The 25,852-nt window shown below is 35.4% G+C and overlaps 1 protein-coding gene across 1 annotated transcript; it reads right to left on the bottom strand.

The window, feature by feature from the left end:
* Positions 1 to 1,873: 1,873 nt before the first annotated feature.
* LOC149803849 (translocon-associated protein subunit delta-like) lies at positions 1,874 to 25,852 on the bottom strand. The gene is made up of 6 exons (XM_089953668.1): positions 25,695 to 25,852; positions 16,792 to 16,910; positions 13,579 to 13,656; positions 8,592 to 8,681; positions 6,330 to 6,395; positions 1,874 to 2,044 (listed from the first exon to the last, which is right to left on the bottom strand). Exons 1-6 carry the CDS (start codon positions 25,753 to 25,755, stop codon positions 1,934 to 1,936), a joined length of 525 nt encoding a protein of 174 aa, XP_089809794.1. The 5' UTR covers positions 25,756 to 25,852; the 3' UTR covers positions 1,874 to 1,933.

Raw genomic sequence — 25,852 nt, forward strand, 5'->3', positions numbered from 1 at the left:
GGCTAATATTGATAAGAAAATGATGTACATACTGCAGTCTCTGTGGATTTAATTTGGTTTATGGTTTTGTAATGATAAGATGGACAAAAGTTTGCAGCTTCTTTCCAGAACAATCATGGTGATATAAGCCTATTTCCCCAAGTCTGACAAAATATATCAGAAATCAAGTCACTAAAATGTTGACAAGCTCAACCAATCAGATGCAAAATTGCCCAATTCATATGCACAGATCTTGTTCACAATTGCACTCATCTAAGATCTTGTTCACAATTGTACTCATCTAAGATCTTGTTCACAACTGTACTTGTCAAAGACCTTGTTCACAATTGTACTTGTCAACAATCTTGTACACAATTGTACTCATCAAAGATCTTGTTCACAATTGTACTCACCTAAGATCTTGTTCATAATTGTACTTGCTTAAAGATCTTGTTCATAACTGTACTTGTCTAAGATCTTGTTCACTATTGTACTCATCTAAGATCTTGTTCACAATTGTACTCATTGAAGATCGTGTTCACAATTGTACTAGTCTAAGATCTTAATGATTTATGCACATTTGAAAATTTTTCTTTACAAAGGTGGATACAAAATAAAGTCTCTAAATTGGAACATGCTCAGTCAATCACATACAAGATCACATCATTAATAAGCGTTGATCTCACTTGTTATTGAATACTTCCAATATCTTGATTATATAAGCATATATTCCAAGTTGTAAACAGACTGATTTTCTCAAGTGATAATAAAGTCAGCCAAAGAGATGGAAGATTACTTCATCTTGTTCTTTATTGAACCCTTCCATGATAGTAAATGACATAAGCCTATATTTCAAGATTCAACAAAAATCAATTAGAAATACGGTTTCTTGAGTGCTAACCTGCTGTCAGCTGCATGGATGATTATCTTATTAGTAGGTGTATATCTTGCTCATTATCGAACTCATCAAAAGATCTGAATGATATATGCATACATTTCAAGTTCATCAAATCAAATCAGAAATCTGGCCTCTGGAGTGATAACAAGCTCAACCAATCATACACAGGATTAACTCATTGATAGGTGTGTAGTATGGTTTAACGCCATTTTTCAGCAAACGATAGGCTATACATGGCGGCTAGTATTATTGGTGGAGGAAGAACTCGGGGAAAACCCCGGAAAGACCCACCGACCCTCGAGAAGCTACTGGCAAGCTTTCTCACATATAGGTGTGAATCTTGTTCATTATTTAACTTGCCCAAGATCTTGATGATATAAACATGTTATCCAAGTTTAATCTAAATCAGATCAGAAACATGGCATCCTGAATAATAATAAGGCTAGCCAATTAGATGAGAAAATGTCTCACTGATATGCATAGATCCGGCTCACGATTCAAACTGTGTGAGATTTTTACCATAAAATCCTATATTCCATGTCTGATTACTACTGGATCAGAAATATGGACTACACAGTGGTAACAAGCTATTGTTGATGGATGGATGACACAAGACAAATGCAAAGTAATGCGTAAGCTCACATGGTTTTATGACCAGGGGAGGTAAACATCAGATGGTAACCTGCTGGGCTACTAGAATAAAAAATTTCTTTGCCAAGTTTTAATTCAGTAGCCCAGAAAAAGTACCCAAGACCAAAACTTTAAGATTCAGATTATCCTATTCTTTGTTACGAGTCATTCATAATTATTTTCATTGAAATGTAGAACTAGTCAAATCACCCAAGGGCTACTGGAATTAAACAGAAGCCAAGGCCCAGCATCAGGTACCCTGAGCTCCAGGCACAAAAACATGTCAGACCTTGATTATATTAACTTAACAGTTATCAGTAAATGGCACTATAGTGTATGACATATATCAAGAAGTCAATGAATGCACAGATTTGGAATGGATTTTATTAAAAATGACTGTTGAACAACAAACAAATACTGTTAAAACTATTTGTCCGACTGTAGTTGACTCTTGGCACTGTATGCCACATACCATACTAGAATGGCAACTACAGCTGCTATGAATTCACTCTGAACAACTGGGCCTTTCCATACACCCTGAAAAAGATTATGGAAAAATAATGTAGTGTTTAGTTTTTACTTCATGCTCTAAGTAAAACTTCATGTAATGTAGCTGAATAAATCTACTTTATCTTACAATCGAAGGATAGTATTGTTTTATTTAGTGGCAAGAAATACAAAAAATAATCACCCTGAAATCGACTGAATCAGTAAAACCTGTGAAGTACAAACAATAAAGTGTCAATGAAAAAAATGTACATGTTAACAGAAACTGTTTCTCCACATATATTTATTGGCTCAGGTTGACTGGTGCATGTATCTAGAATGTTGCAAAACATACCCAGACCGTATTGAATAATCAAGGGGAGATAACTATTTTATGATGAATGTGCTGTAAGAAAATTTTGCAAATTTGTTGTACTGCACTTGATTAATCATAACCAAGATGTACATTTCATTAAAAATAGAATCAAACCCAAAGGTATACAAGAGGAAAGAAATAGAATCAGACCCAGAGATGTACAAGAAGACAGAAACAGAACCACATTGGCTACTAACCCAACATGAAATGTGATATAGATGTAGTAATTTTCTTTGATTTGACTGCATTCTATTTAGTAAATCATGGCTAAACTTCAAAGCGTCACAAAAATCAAACGAGAATTTTTATAAAAGTGTTTGTTACATTTATTATATTCTTTAGGTTTAACTAATGTCATGAAAGTATAAAAAAATTGCAACGAAATAAAACAACATAAAAAGAAATCAAGGAGTCTGACAATTGTTAACATATATAGTGTAGATAAGAAGAGTAACATGTAAACTATTTAAACCAAGATGAAAACCACTTTGACTGCATATTTGATAGAGGGCACTGAATAGTATCTCTGGATTAGAAGTACATGACTATCAACTCTCAGAACTTTGAAGTCCCCTGCCATTATCTAGGAGTCCCAACATTTACCCTTGTCTTCTTGTAAATTTGAGGGTTATTTTTACATTTTTTTAAATATATATACCAATTCTGGATTCAAGACAGATAGACTGATAATTAGACAGACAGATACAAAGACAGTTATTTACCAAGGTACAACAAAATTTATTCAAAAGACTTATTTTTGTTTTAACTCAGACAGACATACAATACAACTCTGAAGGAGAACTTCTAATGGAGGACTGGTTTAAAACAATGAGAATTTTTTTAAACTGCACTTCTGCATATATCTGATTCAAAAGGTACATGTAAGTATATATATATAACACCCAATTTGAGGATGTCATGTGATGTGATTTTGATTTTTAACGTAGCTTTAACAATTTTTCAGTCCTATCGCTACGATGTCTGCAATGTGGCAGTTTATAGTGATGTCTAGCACTGGGGAATCATGCCGCAGACATGTAGCATGATGTCCCACCCAGTCACATTATCCTGACACCAGGCCGACCAGTCCTAACACTAACCTCTTAATGCTGAACGCCAAGCGAGGCAGCTGTTAGTACCATTTTTTAAGTCTCTGGTATGACTCGGCCAGGGATCGAACCCACGACCTCCCTCATCCGAGGTGGATGCTCTAACCACTAGGCCACCGGAGCGGTCCCAATTTGAGGAAATCTAGGTCTCTAATTTTATGAAATTAAGATATGGTAATCAGAGCATGTCAAATCTTTTCAGTGAAAATAAGGTTGGATTTGTTGAAGGCATCAAACAACAAGATCACATGTGCATAAGAAATCCAAAGTACTGATTCATGTTACATCATTGTGCAGCTGAAAACTAAAATACTGATTCATAAAATAAAGAGTCAAAAACTAATTTCAGTTCACATCTCAGCAATTAATATAATTTTGGACAAGAATTCGGGAGAAATATATCTACCATATACATCTACGATTTATTTGTGACTGCTCCAATTAATAATTTGGTAAAGGTTTATTATAAAAGAATATTATAATCACAATGAAAACAAACGATGTTGGCACATGAAAGCTTCTTTTACAACTACAATAATGTACCAGAATTGATGCAACAAATTATTCAATAAGAAATTGTTACTTTGTTTATCTTCGTCCAAAAGAAAGGTTTTGTGTCTGGATATTCATTAACCAGTGCATTGGTAAAAAAGGGACTGAAACATCTTGAATGTAACATTGTAACAATTGATGGCAGATGACATGAAACATCAGCTGAGAATCACAGCTGGCCATATAATTTTATGAAAGGTGAAAGTTTGAGAAAAGACAGAAATCTGATGCTAACAAAGATGATCTAGTTCCAAGAGTGGTGAAGTAAAACAGATGACAGATTCTGAGACAGATTACAGATAATTACAACCAATATGCACCAGAAAAAGCATTCATGGGTAGGTGCCATGTTTTGGGGCTTCATTGCATTTCACAGAGTGGGTACTTTGGCAGAATTTTTTGGAAAATAATGAGAAGTATATTACTGCTCACAATTTTTCCATTTATGGTCAGTTGTTTCAAAACACTTTTCATTTATGGTCATTTTTAACATTTTTCCAATTCACAATTCATGTTTCAATTCACAATGCACCTTGTCACAATTCTGCCTTGTCTTATGCCTGGAAACAAGGAAACAATACTGACAATCCTGAATGGCCGTCATGGTCCCATGAAACATAACTGAAAACTGGTGTCATTCTTAGAATGATACTTGTAAGATCTCTGGATGCAATTAAATCTTGCCAAGATCTAGCGAAGACGGTGTTTTGGGCATCAATCTCTACTGACAATAACTTGATACAACACCATTCCTCAAAGAAGCTATACGTGGCCAAAATACTGAAAACCCTCAAATAAGAATGAAACTTTGTTCCTGAGTTACTGTATTTTAATACTGCTCATTAAGTGTTCACAGTGTCAATTACTGTCCAGTGTGAGTTGCATCAAATATTGCACATTGCTAGTTGCATACAAAGAAATATAACACGCACATTTAATATCAAAATGCAACCATGTCATTAAAGTATTACAAGCAAATATTCTCTCGTTCTAACAGCATGCAATGCAAATGACGTGTGCTCAGTATACATACTGTAATGTAAATACAACCCCAACTTGCATGTGTAGTATACATATTGTAATGCAAATGACAACCCATCTAGCATGTGTACTCATTATACATACTGTAATTTGAATGACATCCCATCTTGCATGTATACTTAGTACACATATTGTAATGCAAATTTCACCCCATCTGGCAAATATACTCAGTATATAGACTGATGCAAACTAATCTCCATCTTGCATGTGTACTCAATATACACACAGTGATGCAAATGACATACCTAATAAAATGGGCAATAACTCTTACAAAAATCAAGCATGTGCATCATTAGATAATGACAAAACATGCAGTTTCACAGTTATCGATCCAAAAATACAAGTTGTATTAATAAGATTCTGTTGCAAACTGCATTTATCTGCAGGACATAGCTTGCAATAATTCTAACAAAAAATGAGAATAGAGTCCTTGTGGATATTTATATCTTCAAGTGATGCCTATATAATGTATAGACAATTTCATCACAGTGATCCATTTAAAGCAGAAATTAGTTGAATTCACAAAATTCTGTAAGTCACTACATCATGCTCCAAGTTAAAAAGGGCAGTAATTCGAACCAGACAAGCAAAAGTATGGTGATTTGTCAACATGTTCATCTTCAGATGATGAGGACTGTAACATTCCTAGTTTCATGGCAATCAAGTGAAATTTGAGGGATGAGTTGCTTTCTGAAAATCATGCAATACAAATATAAACAGTGACTTGTCTTCTTCAAGTTATGACCCTAATACTTCCCAACAAAAACTTCAGGTCCAGTCATGATAGTGAGACTGCATTGTACATCGCATTAAGCAACAAGAACAGAAAAGGCAATAACTTTGACAAAAACGGAGGGAGCAATATGATGTGTCTTGTCATGTGAGAAACATAATTTTCACCAAGATCATGGCATTCCATCAAAACTAGGGGAACTAGCTGCCCTAATGAGGTTGCTATGCACTGCATTAACTGACAAAATTCAATGGACAATAACTCAAATAAAATACTGTCAGAGCAAAGCAATTTGTCAAAATGATCATCTTCAGGTAACAACAATAATATTTACCAAGTTTCATAGCAATCCATTTAAATGTGCTGCAACAGCTGTACTAATTTTCACTGCATGCTGATGGAATGATGGGATGGACAGACGTAAGATTCATTATTAAAACCCATGTCTCTACAATGTATGTGGTCTATTCCTCCAACCACAGATAAAATATCACTGCATGTAAAACAAAGGATGAACATACTTACTGGGTGATTAATTGGGATGGTAAACAGTGGCTTGACAGAATCATTGGTCTCACCACTCCTCTGGGCCTGAAACAAAAAGCAGGGATTCATTTTCTACATCTGATGCTTTCCATTAAGTTTAATAATTACAATAAGCAGGTATCTATCTATATTTAAATGCATACCAATCATATGAATTCTCCAAAATCAGCAAAATAACACAATAACATGTGGCATGTAGTTTTGTGATACTCTGACATTCAGCAACTTTTACGGCAATCCATCAAAAACTGCAAGTCCTGGTCTAGCTTATGTAATCTTGTCATGCTACAATGCCAGTTCTAATAAAACCTACTGAAGTAACATGATTTTTGATGTTCATGTCTTCACATCATGACAACATGGCAATCCATCAAATTTGTGCTAACAATACATAGCTCAATGGACTCATGAAGAGATGGATGGCCAGACAGAAGAATTTACTGTACAGTGGTCCCCCTCTTGAATGGCCACACTGACCAGTGTCCACCCGCTTCTTATGGCCAGAATCTCTTGGCACCGATGGGTTTGTGTTCAAAAGTACCCCTCAAGAACGACTACCCCTCTAAAACAACCAGCATATTAGTACAAAACTGTAAAATGCTCCCCTCACAAGCAGCCACTTTTTATTTCAAATGTGTCCAGAACCAATAGTCAATTCATATCATACAGTAAGTAATCAGATTATATCTACCATTGATACTTGTCTCACGATATCAGGCTTCCTTTATTGAAATGTTGGCTAAAGTACATGGAACACTAAAATTAATATTATATCATTATCAATAAAAGCCGATGTTTGTAGGAAATGGGCTCAACCGGTTGTGCTAGAGTTTTGGGCTTCACACATTGGTCAGCATAGGCTAAATACAGATTTTGTGGATTAACACAGAGAGAAATTAACCTTGAACAAAACAGGGTACTAGACAAACACCGAAAAATCATGTGACAACAGATCTAACACTTCCTTTATGCAGAAATCATTTCATCCACTCTACAAGTTTCGTCTGCATAATTAAATTGCATATAGAGGTCTCAGAAACACTTAATCATGCGTATTTGGATGCCAATTTTTTAAATTATGGATACAGAAAATCAATTAGGTGAGTCCTCCATACACAAATAATAGGTGGGCGACAAAATTCAAAGGCTTGCCAGTCATGATGTGTAATAAAAGTGTTGATCAATTAGCTGTGCTGATATTTACAATGACAGAATTTAGTGGCTGAAAGCCCACCCCCAAGTCGTCACCATTATACGAGTACATCAAACGAACATGCTGCAATTGCTGGGCGGCAAGATCAAAGGCTTTGACTGGCAGCTGGGAGGGAAAATGTACTGATTTTTTTACAGTATTTGAATTCAGAGGCAGAAAGACCCAGAGATGTACATGTGGTCGTTGATAACAGTACATAAAAAAACAACTTTAGCTTTCATTATTGTGTTCATTTCTGAGTGAAGCGGAATAAGCAGTGCACGTGATCTTGGAATCAAGACATGTCGAGACTTGGACCTGAATTAGTATTTTGGTGTTCAACTGCAAACTGACGAATATTGTGAGCTTCAGGAGAGGGTTAAAGTTGCTAGAACTGATAGTTTGGAAGGGACAGTAGCCAAGTGTAAGAAAGTGTGTGATGCCTTGCTTAGTGCTTTGAATAAGACCTTCCTTGGATCGAAAAAATTCAGACTCACTCTGATGGACAAGCAAAAGCTATGTCAGTGTTATAAAGGATGTAGAAATTAAACTCTATGGCAACTAACAGTTCTTGTAATTTGCATAGTTTTCTGAGAGGGGACTGCAACTTTTGCTGGTGGGACTCCTATTTTTACAAAGGAGTAACAATACCACAAACCTAATCTGGGTTGCTGCCCCAAAAGTTACGAACAGATGCTATAGAAAATTTAATATACAACACATCTGGGACTGACTATTTCGTTTGGGGGGGGGGGGGGAAATGGGAAATGAGTAGCATATAATAAGATTTTCCATATTGAATGTACAAACAGCACCATTTTCAACTAGGATCAACTAGACCATAGGATGAATGTATGTGTAAAGTTTCATGAAAATCCTCCAAGTTGTTTAAGACGAGTAGCGATAACAATTTGTGCTAGCAGATGGATAAATGACAGACAGGAGATCATCACATAAGCCTTTCTGGTCTACCAGTAGATCTAATGATAACTGAACAGTTTGTTTCAAATCTTTGAGATACAGACAAAAGATATTCTTGATACACTAACCTTTCTTAGAATGGCATAGCCTTCTTCATCATAGAACCGTACATCATAGTGTCCTGCTGGCAAGTTTTTGTTCTCGTCACTGTAGCTGACCTGCAGGTAAAACAGCTTGAATGTGAATGCCATCATTAAATAGATTTCATTTTTATTACCAGCAAATTCCATCTCTTTTTAATTTACAAACATTCATTAAACACACATGCATAGGTCATGTTTTGTTTTATGTGACCATACGAGGTGCAAAAAAATTGTATGCTTGCTTCCATCTAAAAAAAATTACAAAGCAAAAGAATGTGAACTAAGTAGGAACAATACTATTTCTGTTCTCTATTTTTCACTAGTACCTATTGTTAATGTTCACTTGTCCATTACGAATAATAATGAGATGCCCCCAAAATATGCCTACAGGGTAATGCAACACTGATTCAATACATCAAGGGGTAACTATGAGATTGTTTGTCAGTTATACTAGATCATTAATTAAATAAAGCATCAAAATCAAAATTTTTCTTGAAGGAACAGAGATAATTACATTATTTTGAATCTTTTTAATTCAAACAGGTGATAGCCACTGATTCTACTGATATATTTGATTATGCATTTTCTGTAATTGTCACACATCCGTTTCAGATATCATTAACAAATTACAAAATCTTAAGTTAATGACTGAAATAATTAAAAAACTGTGGCTCTCCAACTCTTCATTTCAGTTTTCAGCTTTAATCGAGCATTCCAAAAACACAACTTTTCCAAAGTCCCTCTTCTCTACTGATCATGATGATATAAACCAATAACAGTACATCAACCCAGAGGTAAAATGGAAGACAGAGCCAGAAATCCCAAGAGCTGAGGTGTATGTCACAAGTATAAAGAATTCCACACCTGAACACAGAACAAATTGTGAAATTGTTGGGATTTGTGTTGATTGTGAACCCTGCTACAGCAGAATGTTTAAGAGGGTTTGTTCTCATGAACATTATCAAAATTATGAAGAGAAACTGTTAAATCAGGACACACACTTCAAATGCTTAGGATCCAAATTGAAAAGGAAGACAATCTGACATTGGTTTCCATGAGTCATGGCCTTAAATGAAACCGAATCGAAATTTGAGGGAACAAGTCAGACATCAGTTTTGGTCAAAAACACAATCAAGCACTAACCTGCGGATTTGCCCACCTCCTGGGACAAGCTCAAATATGGTTCTGGCAAACTCAAATTTGCAAGTCGCTTGCCCATGTGCATATCCCAAGAATTGTGACTGACACAGGACATTTTATTTCATGTCAGTGGTTTGGGTAAAATATGATAGCTCTGCAAGCTATTTTACTGTTAAGGGGTCATGTTCAGTTCCTAATGTTTTATGTTCTGTAAGTTTTATATTCACATTTTCTCACGCATATGTGATAAAGTGAATATTTACAATTTAAATCAAGTTTTGATAAATAAGGAATAAATATTTATATTTAAACTTATCAGTTACATTTTTAATCATAATATTTATATGTATCCAGGATTTGCCAACTTTCAGGTTCCATGTTAGCCCCAGGCAGTTTGTCACATTTCAGACTAAACAATCGGCTTTGCAAAAAATGTTTTGATGCATGGCACCAACGTTATGGTAAGTGTTAACAGCTAATAATACAAATCTTGAGATTTCTTAGACAGGTGTGTTTGGAAATAAAAGGCACTCATCTTTAACAATTAATTACCAAGAAGGTTAGATTCTAAGTTTAACTGATGTTCTGAAAATATAGCACCACAAACAGTGTTTATGATATATTGTTAACATGATAATTACAGGAGACAAATACATACTTCTTGCTTGGCATACAATTAAATGGATAAAAATAAGTGTACTCAAATCATTCTTAAAAGTCAGATGTATGTTGCCAATTTCAAGGTGACTAGATGATTCAATATTTGTTAAGTAAATGTACATGTATGCTTTTGCTCTTCTAACTATATCTGCATGCAAACTCTTTCTAATCTATAAATCTATTTAAATGCATTATTTACATTTTTTACATAACTATATTTATGGTCCTTGAATCATGTTTGCCATGTGTCACCTATGCCAATGTGGTGGCCAAATGGGATGCTGTGAAGATGTTTAGGTCAATTCCAACTTTTTGAAAAATTACACATAAAACATGTGATTTTTTTTAGATGTTTATATTGTTAATGTAACAAGTAGATGTAATCCTTTGAAGGACTGTGAAACATTCCAAGAGTTTCAGGACAGCAGTTCTTTTCAATTTCACTTAATTTTTTAAAGTCCATGAAATATTTTCTCTCTTGTTGATTAACTGTGTTTTATGTTTACTGGCACTCTCAAATAAATATATTGCCTGGGTGTTGGCACCCCACTCAAAGCTTCCCTACCTATCATACTGTATCAACAGTGTAGCTAATAAATCATAGGATGTCAACACTTCCTATTTGTATCAACATGCTCTCTAATGTCATCAAAATTGTCTTATGCAGTGTCTCAGCTATAGTGTAAGCTTGATCATCCCACTTTAGTTACAGTTTTTAGATTACAACTTATACAACAATTAACATACATGTAGCCAATTCATCTACTATTACCAAAAGGATCAACTGTCCCTTCAAGTTTCTTTTTTTATTTGGCCATTCTTACTGATTCTCTAATTCTCACAGACACAAACATGGCTGTAAGCAAATTAAACTTTGTACCAATCAGTATCAGGAAGCAGTGGAACGATAAACAGTAATGAGCTTTAAAATGACAAATGTAAGCAACCAGTTGAAATAGCAGTCTTTAAAAATAAATTGCTTTCAGGGCAATTTTTAAGCTAATTCTAATATTTGGATAGATGATATGAGAATGAAAGGCAGAAAGAAATAGTGAAAGAGGAACAAACTTAACCTGAAGAAAAAAAAAAGATACTTACTTATACATTAGTTATAAAAATAAAGAGAAAATAAATAAATTGGCTCCCATGAGGCTCAAACCCTTGACCTCCGACTTAGTGGTAGCTGGAAGTAGCAATTCACTTTTACTTCTATACAACTTAAAATTGTGAGAAGCAAATTCTTATACTGTATACAGGAAGTTCCTTGCAGTGGGGTTAATTTGGGTAAGATCAATTTGGCCTTTAAGATTCTGTTCTCCCTTTCAAAAACACATTTTAGATGTGTCTCTGCATTACAGGTAGAGTCAAATTCATCACACTGCAATAAAACCCTTTCTGCAACAAATACTTCAGAATTTCATCTTCTTCTACTTTATTGTCAGCTGGAGACCAAAAATCTATGCTGTAGTCCTCAGCAGAGGATACTATGAAGTTGTGAACTGATGTAACTCATCAAACATGGAAAGATCATCTTTTAGACCCCTTTAGTAAAATAATACCGTATGATGCTTTGTGTTGTTATTGTGGGTTGACTAGGTGCATGCGCCTCTTCTATATTTAACTTACCCGCAGTTCAATATTTTTAAAATCCCCCAACACCATCAGAAAAAATATTTTAAAAAATACAAGGAGCAAGCAACATTTGAACGGCAATATTTTGTTTGAAAGGGGAGAAAAAAAGCATTCTGTGAAAACAAATTGTCCAATTTGTCTTTTCATTTAGGAGAAGCGTATGTAAGAAAACATTCAAAATTTGTATATGTGATGGATGGTTTAAAAAAAGTATATTCTGTCAAAAAATAAAATACATTCTCAATTGCAATGATAGTTTGTGAGGTCTTTTAAAGATGCAGATATATGGCAAAATCTGTGGTTTTTGATGAACACAAGCACAAAGTTAAATGTTTATTTCAATGTTTCACTATACCATACGTATACACGTTACAGCGGACATAGTGTCATTTTGCTATGTCAAAATTATTTTGTGCATTCACTGTAGCAAAAAGGTCAGTTTAGATTTAGTTAATGCTTGGCCATTGTAGAGAAGCAAGATACCAGTGAATGCTGAAAAACTTAAATTTTATCTTTTTTCACACAGTCCACATGCAAGAACCAAAACAATGTTCTATTACAGGGTTATTCAACACATACCTTCACATTCTGTAAAAAAATTCAAATTCGGTTGCTGCATGTGGACCACCTTAATCTTCTAAAAATAGCTCCAAGTTTAGCATAAAATGGCCATTTTATTGACAAGTGTGATGTCATGAGCAAGTGCCCATGACAAATGAAATAAGTTTCAAAATCAATTGAAATTTACCATTATTTAAATGCTGATACATAGTTTACCATGGTATTATCAGATCAACAATGTTTATGAAAACTTTTACAGTTTTGGGCCCAAAGTGGCCTGGCCTTATACTACCTACCCCTTTAAAATAAAGAGCAAGATTTTTAACAGAGATTAAAACTGTTCTTTTTCAACCATTCCAAATTTTGATCTTAGTCAAATAAACAAAAACCATTAAAAGAATGATTTCAGAGACTAATCAATTATCACAACAATGATAATAACAACACTTGTGCCGCATCAAAACACGTAGCCACCCTGATGTACCTCAAAAGTCATTTCAATGTACTTAGTTGTCATTTTATTTTGAACATTTTATCATTTTCATTGTGCAATATTATTATCATATATTGTTATGCTAAATTAAAGTAATAAATTTCATTACATATTTTTTAAGGAATATTTTGGTATCAAAAGTTCTCTTTACTTGAATTACTTTCAAACAGTTGAAATTATCAACCCATATCAAATACTAATGCTACTAATTAGTGGTAGCAACAGTAATAGTAATAGGAGAAAGCTATAACATACTTATCACTTCTAGAAAATAGCCCGACCTGTAACCAGATACGTTAATGATCGACTGTCAGTACTGCATAATGTTACATAACAAAACAAGTATGATACATAGATAACCAAGAGTTGGTAATATTACATACCAAAACAAGTATGACACATGGCTAACAAAGAGAAGGAAAGAGTTTTCAAGAATCGTGTATACTTTACATTGAACTAATGAGAAAGAAAGAGAGCTTGTTATACCTGATACTGATTTTTGCTGTCATCTGTTTTGGTCACTGGCAAAAATTTACCATTAACATCTGCATACAGGTTCATGTTCTGAAAGAATACAAAATGCAACAACTATAACAAAATCTTAATTACTGTATGGAATTCTGACTTTATAATAATTCAGTGATAATTATATTCTCATTTGCATTATTTCATTTATTAACAATACAAAAAAACATACTAAGCTCTTGAAAGGGTTATCTACTGCAAAATTATGGGTAAATAGCAGACGGAAGCCCTCAAGCTTATCTGAACGCAGTAATCCATCTTATTGTGCTGCAACTGTATACAGTATAATTCACCAACATCAAATACGATTGTTACAGATACGGTTTAGATATTTTTATGCAATTCTCTGTGACTATTCCCCGAAGTTAAAAAGTTTTTGAAAATGAATGTATTTACTGTATATTTTGAGACAGCATTTCTTGGTCACCATAAATTAAATATTGAAGCAATTTTTTGTGTGCACTGTATGTTCTGGGACAAAGTGTTCTTCCAAGTTGTAAGTTATTGCATCATTTAAAAATTACATGTCCAAAAATGTACTCAATCTTAAATTTTATTTTTAAACAAACATTAAACTGTGTAATTTGAATACAAAAAACTCTTTAATCCACTACAGAATCACCTAATCATCCCAACCCTTCTGCACATGTACAATCCACCCTTTTGGTGCATGAATATCTGTGAGCTCCCTTGCGACATTAGAAATTTTCATTAGAGGCAACACATTTCCTGCTGCAGAAACTGCAAGGATTAAAGACAGATTTTTTATCTGCACAAGTCATGTTAATTCTCAGACTTTTAACCCCCTTCTTATCGACAGTCCATCAAGGAGTGAGATCAAAATACAATGGTGTTTCACCCTCGTTAATGATCATATTGTCAATGAAATCATCTCTTCTTGCCTTCATGAATCCATCAAATGATTTTATTTTCTCCTACCAAATCTTCTGAGAGATGCTGGGTCACCTTTCATTTACAAAATTCCCATGAATATTGGTACATGTAATAAGAAACCAAAGATGGCTTGCTTTGTAATCAAATACTGTATTTGATAGGCTGCAGGTAAGTTCAAACAATGAGTTTATTGCTTGCTACCAGTTGTGTTTCTGTTTATTTGCCATCTGTAATCATAAATGATACAAATGAGCATTGATGTCTGCATGGTAAATAGTAAAACAGCATTAACTTGCTCTAATACTTTTTGGAACCCATACAAGCATGAAGATTGTCTTTAGCACTCAAAGAATATATTTTCAAATAATGATTTATATTTGCAAGTTATAGTTAACCTGGATATAACACAATCTTGGTTATTTTGCACCGCACATAGTGTCTTCCATGAATGGTAGGTGTCTTTAGCAATTGATTGATATTTCTCTCTCCCTCTCTCAATCATTTCCGATTTTGTTGGATCCAGTTTTCAGTCTGATAACATATTCAAACCTTTGAGTACAATTACAGATGACTTGTTTCTCTATATTCACATCACTGAACAATGTGTCATGTGCTTTCTGTCAATACACACTACGGTGTGGATGCATATGATACTCAAATTAACCTAGTGGGCTTATTTGTTTCTTTAATAAATTGCTCATGATGAAAATAAGAAGATTAAATGAGGACAATACAAGGTTAGTTTCTTCCATTTAATTTTCAATAAGCATTTTGGTGTGTCTATTTTATCGTAACATGCAGTATGAAGGGGATGGGGTATATGTGTAAAGTTAACACAAATTTATTTCGTTTCTTAAGTCTTGGGAAAAAAAAGCATATCATGTCCCAAGATATTATTTGGTAATCAAATATTACCTTTTACATGCATTTGTTTTAATCCTTTGGAGAAAATAAATTAAAAGGCATTATATATTATTCCAAAGGCACACATACTGTAAAGGTATCAGGAAGCTGAAATTTCCACTCACTGCCTTAAATTTAAATGCGAGATACAAGAAAAAGCATAAGTAATCAAACACTAATAATACTGAAAATGAAAGAAAGAATAATAAATAATGCAAGAATGTGTGTGTGTGTGTGAGAGAGATCTGGATTTTTAACATAGTTTTAACAATTCTTCAGTCATACTGGGACGATGTCTGCAGTGTGACAGTTTATAGTGATGTCTAGCACTGGGGCATCAAGCCACAGACATGTAGCATTATGTCCCACCCAGCCACATTATCCTGACACCAGGCCAACCAGTCCTAACACTAGCCTTTTAATGCTGAGCACCAAGTGAGGCAGCTGCTTTTGGATGCAGAGATGTGGCATCGTGTCCCAAACAGCCACATTATCCTGACACCAGGACAGCCAATCCTAACAACAACCTCTTAAATTTGAATGCAAAGCAAGGCAGCTGCTAGTCCCATTTAAGTTTTTGGTCTGACACTGTTGGGGTTCGAACTCACAACCTCCTGTATGCAAGACATTCATCATATGATCCGTGAAATTTACTGAAGTTTGCAACTGAACACATGTCAGTTGTGCAGCATGATCAAATAACCACCCTGTTACTTGCTCTTGTACAACACTCACGTCTCAATGAAAGAGTTGTCGCTATGGGATTAAGGTCAATTATATACTGGAGGAGGCAAGACCTCTGCTTGGCACTGAAAAATTACATGTATCTGCATCTCAACTAAAGAGATTGTCAACTTGAAAACAACGCGAGTGCCATGTTTACAAGCACTGGCAGAAAACTTGCATATGCTAAATGGGTACCCTATAACTCATTTTATTACCTGGGTTAACGTGTACCCGAGTACCCAGATACCGCTAAACATCTTCACCCAACGTGTACCTGTAGCTATCAGTGTCATTATCAAGAGTTCCAATTTATAATCTTGGCAGCAAGAAAATGCTACTAGAACATGTAGACAATCTGCTACCTCCAACTATGTATTTTGAACATTGCCTCAGAACTATATCACAGTACCATTTCTACAAAACAATACAAACACTGCCATCAAGTTTTATCGCAGTACCATTTCTACAAAACAACACAAAGACTGCCTCCAAGCTCTATCACAGTACCATTTATACAAAACAATAAAAACACTGTTTCCGAGCTTTATCACAGTACAAATTACTACAAAACTATACAAACACTGGACAAAACTTTCAAATTTATATTAGTACATGTATACAGACTGAAAAAAGACATTTTAGGAATTTCACCTTCAAACCATTTTTGCAAGTGAGTTGGAATTCTACAATAAAGACTGTATCCACTGAAACAGCTGCTTCGGTTGTGATGTAGTACTTGGACTGCACACTTGGGCCTAGACAGGAGTCTCCTGAAAACAAAACATCAGTATATGTATTTAGCTTTGAAATTAATGTAATTAAAAATGCATTTCTACTTTAAAATGAACCAGTTTTATAACATTTAGCTTGCTTAATTGATTCATACGAGAGATCACATCTGGTTGTTGTTGTGGGGTTTAATGCCATTTTTCAGCACACGATAGGCAATACATGGCAGCCAGTATTAATGGTGGAGGAAGAACCCAGGAAAACCCTGGAAAGAACCACCGACCCACGAGAAGCTACTGGCAAGCTTTTTCATATACCCACATAGGCCGAACCAGAGACTCGAATCCACGCAGACAGGTGAGATGGCATTGATTCGTAATGGTGAGCACTTTAGACCACTTGGCCAGTTGGGGCCCCGATCACACCTGGAATGGAGTTGGTAGAGTTTACAGAGCACTCCCCTATTTTCAAGAGTCATCACAAGTCCAGTTCAAATCAACATGGATATGTAAGAAAGTTTGCCAGTAGCTTCCTGTGGGATGGTAGTTCTTCCTGGGGTTTTCCAGGGTTCTTCCTGAATTATATACTGGCCACCAAGTATAAATGTCACACATTTTGAAAATTGGTGTAAAATCCCACAAAATAAACCAAAAAATGCGGTAAATGCCAGCAGCATGTGTTTTGTGTTCATGTAAACAAACAAGATACATGTCACAAACAAGAATCTCAAGGGAGTATGAACAGCTCATAGTTTTAATTAGTGACAGGAATCACTCAAGAATTTCATATTTGATAATTGGTTCCACTTAAGCAACTGATAATCAATTATAATCAGTTACTAAGAGCAAATTTTTGATTGTTAGTTCTACAGTGATATCTTTGCTAAAGAGTTCAAAATGTTAATAAATGTACAGAAGTAATCTCTTTAATGACATATATACTTTAACCTGATAAAAATATTAAAATTTTTCTAGTGTTATTTTTTTTCTTCTTCAAAACTTTGTTGTATAAAGCAACTTTTTATGGTTGATAACACTGGACAACAAATTTTTACAAAAGTCATGTTACTGAAATAAAATTAGTCAATTCTTATAAATTTTTATGTGCTGAACACGAATATGACAGTCAAATTGCAAAATTGGCTCTAGTTTTTTTGTAATCTGCAAGAAATTAATGTTTACATAACGAAATGCATTCCAATAGTAAAAGGTCAACTGTAATAGCCTACCTATAAAAAATCAAGTCATTGACTACATCTTAGATTTCTTCGCCTGTCTCTTGTACAGCTGTTCGGGAGCATCTCTGAGGAGTGTCCAGCAGTAGTCAGCCAGCATTGTAGTGGACCATTTTCCCTGGTATCTTTGTTCCATTGTTGCGATATCTTGATGAAAACGTTCGCCGTGTTCATCACTAACAATACCACAGTTGCTAGGAAAGAAATCCAAATGGGAATGAAGGAAGTGAATCTTTAGAGACATATTGCAGCCAAGTTTCTTATACTTCATCAACATGTCTTCTACTAGTTCCTTATAGTTTTCTGCCCTAACATTTCCGAGGAAGTTTGTAGAAACTAGGCGAAAAGCATTCCATGCTTGTTTCGCGTCACCTTCCAGCAAGTTGTTGAACCGGTCATCTTTGAAAAGCTCTCGAATCTGAGGACCCACAAAAACTCCCTCTTTAATCTTTGCTTCGCTGAGTCGAGGGAATTTTTCATGCAGGTATCGGAATGCTGGCAAAGTCCGGTCAATGGCTTTCACGAAGTTCTTCATCAAACCTAGTTTGATGTGAAGGGGTGGTAGCAAGATTTTCTGAGCCTCAACCAGAGCTGGGTGTTGGATATTCTTCTCTCCAGTGGCTACATTCTGCCTGTGAGTCCATTCCTTCCTCATGTAGTGCATTTCCCTTGCTCGGCTATCCCACTCGCATAAGAAACACATGTATTTTGTATATCCTTGCTGCAGTCCCATTAAAAGGGCAACTACCTTCAAATCACCACAGAGGTGCCAGCTGTACTTGTTATACTCAATGGAATTCAGTAGCTGCCTTAAGTTATCGTATGTCTCTTTCATGTGGACAGCATACGCTACTGGAATAGATGGAAGAATGTTTCCATTGTGCAAAAGCACAGCCTTGAGACTCAGTTTCGAAGAGTCCACAAATAGTCTCCATTCTTGTGGGTCATGAGTGATTTTTAAAGCATTCATGAGGCCCTCAATATCGGAACAGAATATCAGATTACTTTCCTTTCTGAAGAAAGGCTCCAATTGCTGGTGGCGCTTTCGATATGCAGTAATTGTGACATCTTCTTCTAGAAGATTCCATTGTTGGAGTCTTGATCCTAGCAATTCTGCCTTGTTCTTTGATAAGTCCAAATCATGAATCAGGTCATTTAGTTCTTCCTGTGTTATTCTGTGTGGGGTTGATGATGCACCACAGTGAAAATCTGGATCACTGCATGCTGATGGACCAGGAGAAGAACAGGTCGACTCACCTTTGTCTTCGTCAGATGAATCAAGAGAATATTCTGCTGGAGGTTCTGGAATAGGAAATCCCTCACCATGTGGAACTGGTCTCAATGCAGACGGAATGTTTGGGTAGACTATTCTCGACTTCTTTCGCTTCGTTATTCCGCCGGAAAGAGGAGGAACCAAGCAGAAGTAACAGTCATTTAGGTGGTTGCTTGGCTCTCTCCACACCATTGGGACTGCAAACGGCATTGATGACCTTTTGCAATTCAACCACTGTGAAAGCTGTGTTGTACATGTAGCACAGCATATATGCGGAGCCCAAGGCTTGTCTTGGTCACCAACCTTGCATCCGAAGCAAAGATGATATGCCTTCTTCACTTGAGAATTGATACTTTTCTTCTGGTTGGCAAATGTCACTTCCCCACAAATATAGCAAAAATTGTCCGCGGTATTAACACACTTTCGAGGCATTACTGTTCTTTATTGTACGTAAATGGATAAAATAATAAGTTTTATGTAACAGTAGCTTGAACTGTCTCGCACAACGTCTAAAATATTTTAAATGCTGAACCTATCTGATTGGGCTTTATATAGTACACTGCTTACGTCAGCTTCAGCAGCCGCCTGGCATTAGTATAATAGGCCTACACATGTATAGTACACTGCTGACGTCAACTTACTTCAGCAGCCGCATGGCATTAGTATTGCATTGCATCAGAAAATGATGCAATCAACTGTGGATGATGTGAGCATGATGGTACTATGCAATGTTACATCATTATTCCGGATGTTGCTGCAGTCCTACTGGAGAAATTTACACAGTGAAACATAGAAAATGAGGTATATGAATATCTTCAAAACGAGAGCCAATACAAATTTTTCACGGTTATATTCGTGTTCGGCACACCAAAATACTACAGATTAGGGCCTTTTCAAGTCAGTAATGATTTCACTGTTGACCAGTGTAACCTTATGTAACTGAAATAATGATGCAATTCCCCCCAATCCTTTCATTTATATCTGATGTGTCTATAATTTAAAGTACAGAAGGATGAGGTTTTTTTGTTTGTCATTATCTGCAAAGGATTTTACATTTAAACTGAAAGAAATCATCAAAATGACTTTAAATTTATTAGCTCAATAGTTTAATCATGTAATCGTGACTATATGTTCCTAATTATGAAAGTCTGCACCTAAGGAATATGATATGGTTTTATAAATAATTTAGATCAACTTTAGTGGATTGGATGCCCTAGTTAGCTTACCATTTAGTGTTTTACTAACCTTTGTGTTTTACATGCAACTAAAAAGTAGTCTCCCTTTACACACAATCAATTATGAAGTTTCACAATTATCTTATTGGTTTGCTCAACCAATTGATGATCAATTATAATTGATAATTGGAACAACACTAGTTTTTATGGTACTTTCCTTATCAAGAATTCATGTTTTAATTTCTAAATCATTTGTCATTTTCAAACAACATGCCAGGTCTTCCCATTGTGGATATTTACCATACTGAACTATCAACAACCTTCAAATGTTTAATTAACTCCCAAGTATCACTAAGCAAACTGATAGCTCTTTCAGTCAAATCAAAGCTGATAAAGTTTTGTTCACACAGAATTGTCCCTGACAAAAAGTTTCTCACTTGTCACTAGATTTCATGAGATGTATGCCCTTTAATCCACAGAAAAACAAGAAATACAACATATTTTTTCATCAAAATGCTACTTTATGTTTTCAAAGCTGGATCTGAAAGAATTTTAGTAGCATCGTGTCCCACTCTCACATTATCCTGACACCAGGTCAACCAGTCCTAATCCTAACCTATTAATGCTGAGCACCTAGCAAGGCAGCTGTTAGTACCCATTTTTACAGTAAAACCTGTATTGCGAGTGGTCTGCTCTTTTCACTTCTGTCAGTTACAATAATTATTTTCTCCAGCATTAAAATTTGTCTCTTTTTAGTTGGAGGATCTTCCATTGTTATTAAGGTACTAGGTGTTAACAGTATTAGTACTCAGTTGTAATATCAAATGTAAAGACGGTTTTGACTTTGATTTGGGAAAGTATGAAAATTCTTTACATTTACATTGCATATCTAACAATGAACAAAATAAAAAAACAGTTGTCTCATCCAGAAACAGAATCATTTACTCTAAAACAAAAGTCAATGGCTTAACTGAAAGAAGACATAGAGGATTAAATCTTTAAAAAAAGTGTGTAGCCCGGTCACACCAACTTGAATTGACAACAGCTTGGTGACTGGAATGTAATCACTGTAACATTGGGGGAAAAACAATACAACAAATATCACAAGCCTTTAAAACTTTCAATCGAATGCCGCACAAGATACTCACTTGCTGGTTTACTAGACAAAGACTGTATTCACCCCCAGGAAATAAGGATTAACTCTAAAGACAATATATGTGACCACTACCTTAATTATGGCACCACAATGGGAGCTCATGACATGTACATCAGCCTGGTTTACAGACTGTACCATATGTCACTATATATATAAACTGGTAGCCAGAATCCTTGTTTTTGTCTGACCTGTTCATGTGTGTTTTCAATCAGAACTATCTTTACTATTCAGGAGATTGTTGTTACAAATGATTACATAAAGGTTAGTGGTGTCTGTCTCTGTTCTCACAATATGGTCATTCATAGAACTGGATGCTGGGTCCTACTCGTACATATCACTGGTAGCTACAATAAGGCTGGGAACCAGGCTAAGTGCTGGGATACGCTACAGGTAGAAAATCACCATAGGCTAAATTTCAGACACCGTTAGCCAGCCTCTTTTCTTTTTTTATAACATATCAAACGGTCATTGGATTAAATAAAGGTCGGTGGAGTTTATCCCAGTTTTTGCAATACAGTCATTCACAGCAGTGTCAAAATGCTTATTTTCCCCAAGACATTGTGGTCACCGGTCGTGTTCAGCAGGTGGTCGCTCACAACTGAGCTTTTATATAATAAAATTGATCCATGCATTACGATTGTGGTTGGAAATGACAGGTGGTCATTCATAACAGTTTTACTGTATAAAGTCTTTGGTATGACTTAGCTGGAGTTCAAACCTGCATCCAAGGCAGATGCTGTAACCAAACATCAAATCATAAAGTAATCATAACACACACTCTGTTCTTCTAAAATAAATGGTGAGTACCAGGTCAAATTTCATCAATGCTGTAGTTTTGTCTTATCTGTCAGTGGTCAAGCTAGACATGAATTTAGGGAGAAGTGACTTCTCCTTATGGACAGATAGAAGTGAGAGCTGAACATCTGCAATTTACACTGGTTTCAAGCAACATTTTATTTTCAAGCAGAAAAATTTCTGAATTGTATGTAAATTATAAACACATTTGGTACATGTATAAAAGTTATCATATTCATATGCAGTGTAGTTTGACCATATGACTTTAAAACAGCATGCACATGAGAGCAAATGCACGCATCTTCATACCATATTGTTCGTCCCAATTTCTTTGTTGCCGATAAAACATTACAGGAACTATTCATATATAACAAAATGAAGAGTTACAATTGGTAAATGAATAAACTAAAACCCTTCTTTCCAATCAAATTGCAATAGCTAATATGTGAGTACATCTATATTTAGAAAGATGGGTTTTCTTCAAGTAATTCTAGCTTCATAACAACAGTCCACTAATAAGATTGCAAATTTAATGTTTTATTATTTGTCTATGTACATGTACATGTAGTAACATTAGGCATTGGTTAAATAGTATTTGCTTCACTGCTCTTTTCCCCCATATTTTCACAAAAATGAGTGAAAACTTTGACCTTACACAGTGTATCCCTTGGGATGCAAGACAGTCAAAAATCATCTTGGTGTCAAAACTGGGGGTCCAATTAAAAATCTGGGGGTATCTGAAGTGTAAATGAAGGTAAAGGGAAACTGCTTAAAGCACTTCTCAAATACATTTGGGACCTACATAACTGCATTTTTCGACCAAATCTTCAATAAAATATTACTTAGACTTTGCTTTATATGAATTTATGAATTGAATATTTTCCTTAATGTATTTGACCAGATGGTTACGAAAACAGACAATCTAATAGAGTGGTACTTTCCAGGTGATGTCTGCCAATATACCCCCCCCCCCCCCAACAGGTTCACTAACAGTTTCAAACTGATTTTATGAAGAAAATAACGTACATGTGGCTGGCAGTTAAAATCTTCCGATCACTGATTAAATTCTTATAACACAAACTGCTATTTACATACTTCTGTCTAAGTTTCAAAACACAAATTTGTATGTTTTTTTTTATCAAATGACTTGCGGAAATCAGCCATTGACAGTTGATATAAGATGAGACATATTTAACACATCTTTGGGAAAGGGTAAATGGTCAGTCAACCATCAAAATGCAAGCCTGTGAATGTGCAAGAGTTTGTTTGTCAATGCAATTGAAATTTACACCAGCTATTGGAAGGCTTGATGCCTACATTTCATCTTGGGTTAAAACACAATACCAGAAATAACTGGTTATGGCAAGAGAGCATCTCAAACGTCAGTCACTCAAATGTTCACCCAAAAAATCATTGGGACAAGTCATTTTCGCTTTCCTAACAGTTGCCCAGTTCGCTTGGTAGCGTGACCCATGATCTGTCAGTAAAATAAAGACGATGATTATAATACTCTTAATTTCTTAGAAAATAAATCATTTTTCTATCGATTTCATGCAGGTATGATTCACTGTAACATTGTTCAAGTTTGCTAGGCCCAGTGGAAAGCAGCCTACATGATGGCGGCGAATTCCAACATTTCGATGTGCAACCAACTCTGACCCTACACCACAATTTAAATGTCCGAATATCGAAATGGGGTGGAATGGTCAATGGAAACTCGGACTACAGACTCTGAACTGAGGAGAATGGCAGACACATTAGAGAAGCATGAGCAGCATAAATCTTGGAACTGCAGCACAGCCTCTACTGAGCAAGCCACCGCATGTCCTGTTAAGCTGCCACATAACAGTTCAAAGCACAAATTGGCCTGGTGAGCCACTCAGTCTGAAATCAAACAGGTCATAGTTTGTTCTGCACAGCATCATGAATTATCCCATCTGTAACTCTGTAAATTTTCAGGTCAGCATCATTAAACATAGCTAAAAAAATAACGACTTTGTTTTAAATACTTCATGTAAAACAAATTAGGTACTTTTAGCTACATTTATTGACGGTGACATGAAAGTTTACAGAGTTACACATAGGATCAAATTTCGTGGTGCTGTGTGGAACAAACAAGGCCTTAGTCCTACAATGTAAGACAAAGCACATGCTATTTTTGTTTTAGTGCTATGTCTTATGACCCAAATAACGGGCTTGTATAGTATGTTCCGATGTCGGCTGACATCGGAATGAGTAGTCAAAGTTTCAGGAATATCTCACACACTTGGCAGTCCATGTCAACACTCTTCCATAAACTGATATGTAATTAATATACTTACTGTGCTGTTTTTATCCCAGGTGGAATCAAAATCTGACACTAGCAAATGGACGCATTTTCATGTTCCGTCGACATACATTTCAATTTGTTGAAATGTGGCTGTAGTCAAGGTATTCCAAAGTATGTTCAAGAAGGTTCATGTGGGGGGATATGTTTCTTGAATGAAATGAAACATTGCTTACAGTTCCAATAGGCATATTTTTATTCATTTCATCAAAGAATAATATTTCAACTTAACCTGATTTGAGCATTCCCAGCTTTCATCACTTTCCAGCCAAATGAAGTGTAGGCCAACGTAACTTTTAAACAGGTCCATTTCTTTCGATAGAATTTTAATTTATTAGAGAAAAGACATCAGAGCAAGTAATGTCTGACTAAAACATTGACTTTACTTTGTAGAAAAGCGTCGTTGTTTTAGTTGCCAGTTGTGTGAGATAGTCCTGAAAATTTGACTTTCGTTACGATGTTAGTTGACATCAAAACACGCTACACAGCGCCGTTAGTTAGGCAGAAGACCCTGACGCCTAAAACATAAACATCAGCGTCGATGTCTCTTACATGTAGGACTAACTAGGTCTATATAGTAGGGATCTCATGGTCATCGACAATATATATATATATATATATATATATATATATATATATATATATATATATATAACTCCAAAAAAAATTAACAATATATAAATTTGATTCTATAGTTCCCAACAGCATTAGTATATATAATTGAAATGCCACGTTGGTAAATTCAATCCGGCATGATTGTCGGAAGTAGGAAAAGTGAATACTGCGATATTACAAAAATTTCTAGGATAAGAACAGGGTTCATAATGTATGCGCATAAGTATTCCGCAAATATACTGTGTTCTTACCAGCCACTAAAAGTGGTGCGAAAAGAGTAATAACAAAGATACTCCAGCAGGTGGTAGCCATTGTTGTACGCTGGGAACAAGAGGTGTACCAAATGAAGCCAAAGTAATCCAAACCAAACTAGTTGTCCACGTGGAAGCTTTGCGCAACTTGATTCTAT

Source organism: Sinohyriopsis cumingii, chromosome 3 (assembly GCF_028554795.1).
Source record: "Sinohyriopsis cumingii isolate HCF-2022 chromosome 3, ASM2855479v2, whole genome shotgun sequence".
In the NCBI taxonomy this organism is placed as follows: Eukaryota; Metazoa; Mollusca; class Bivalvia; order Unionida; family Unionidae; genus Sinohyriopsis; species Sinohyriopsis cumingii.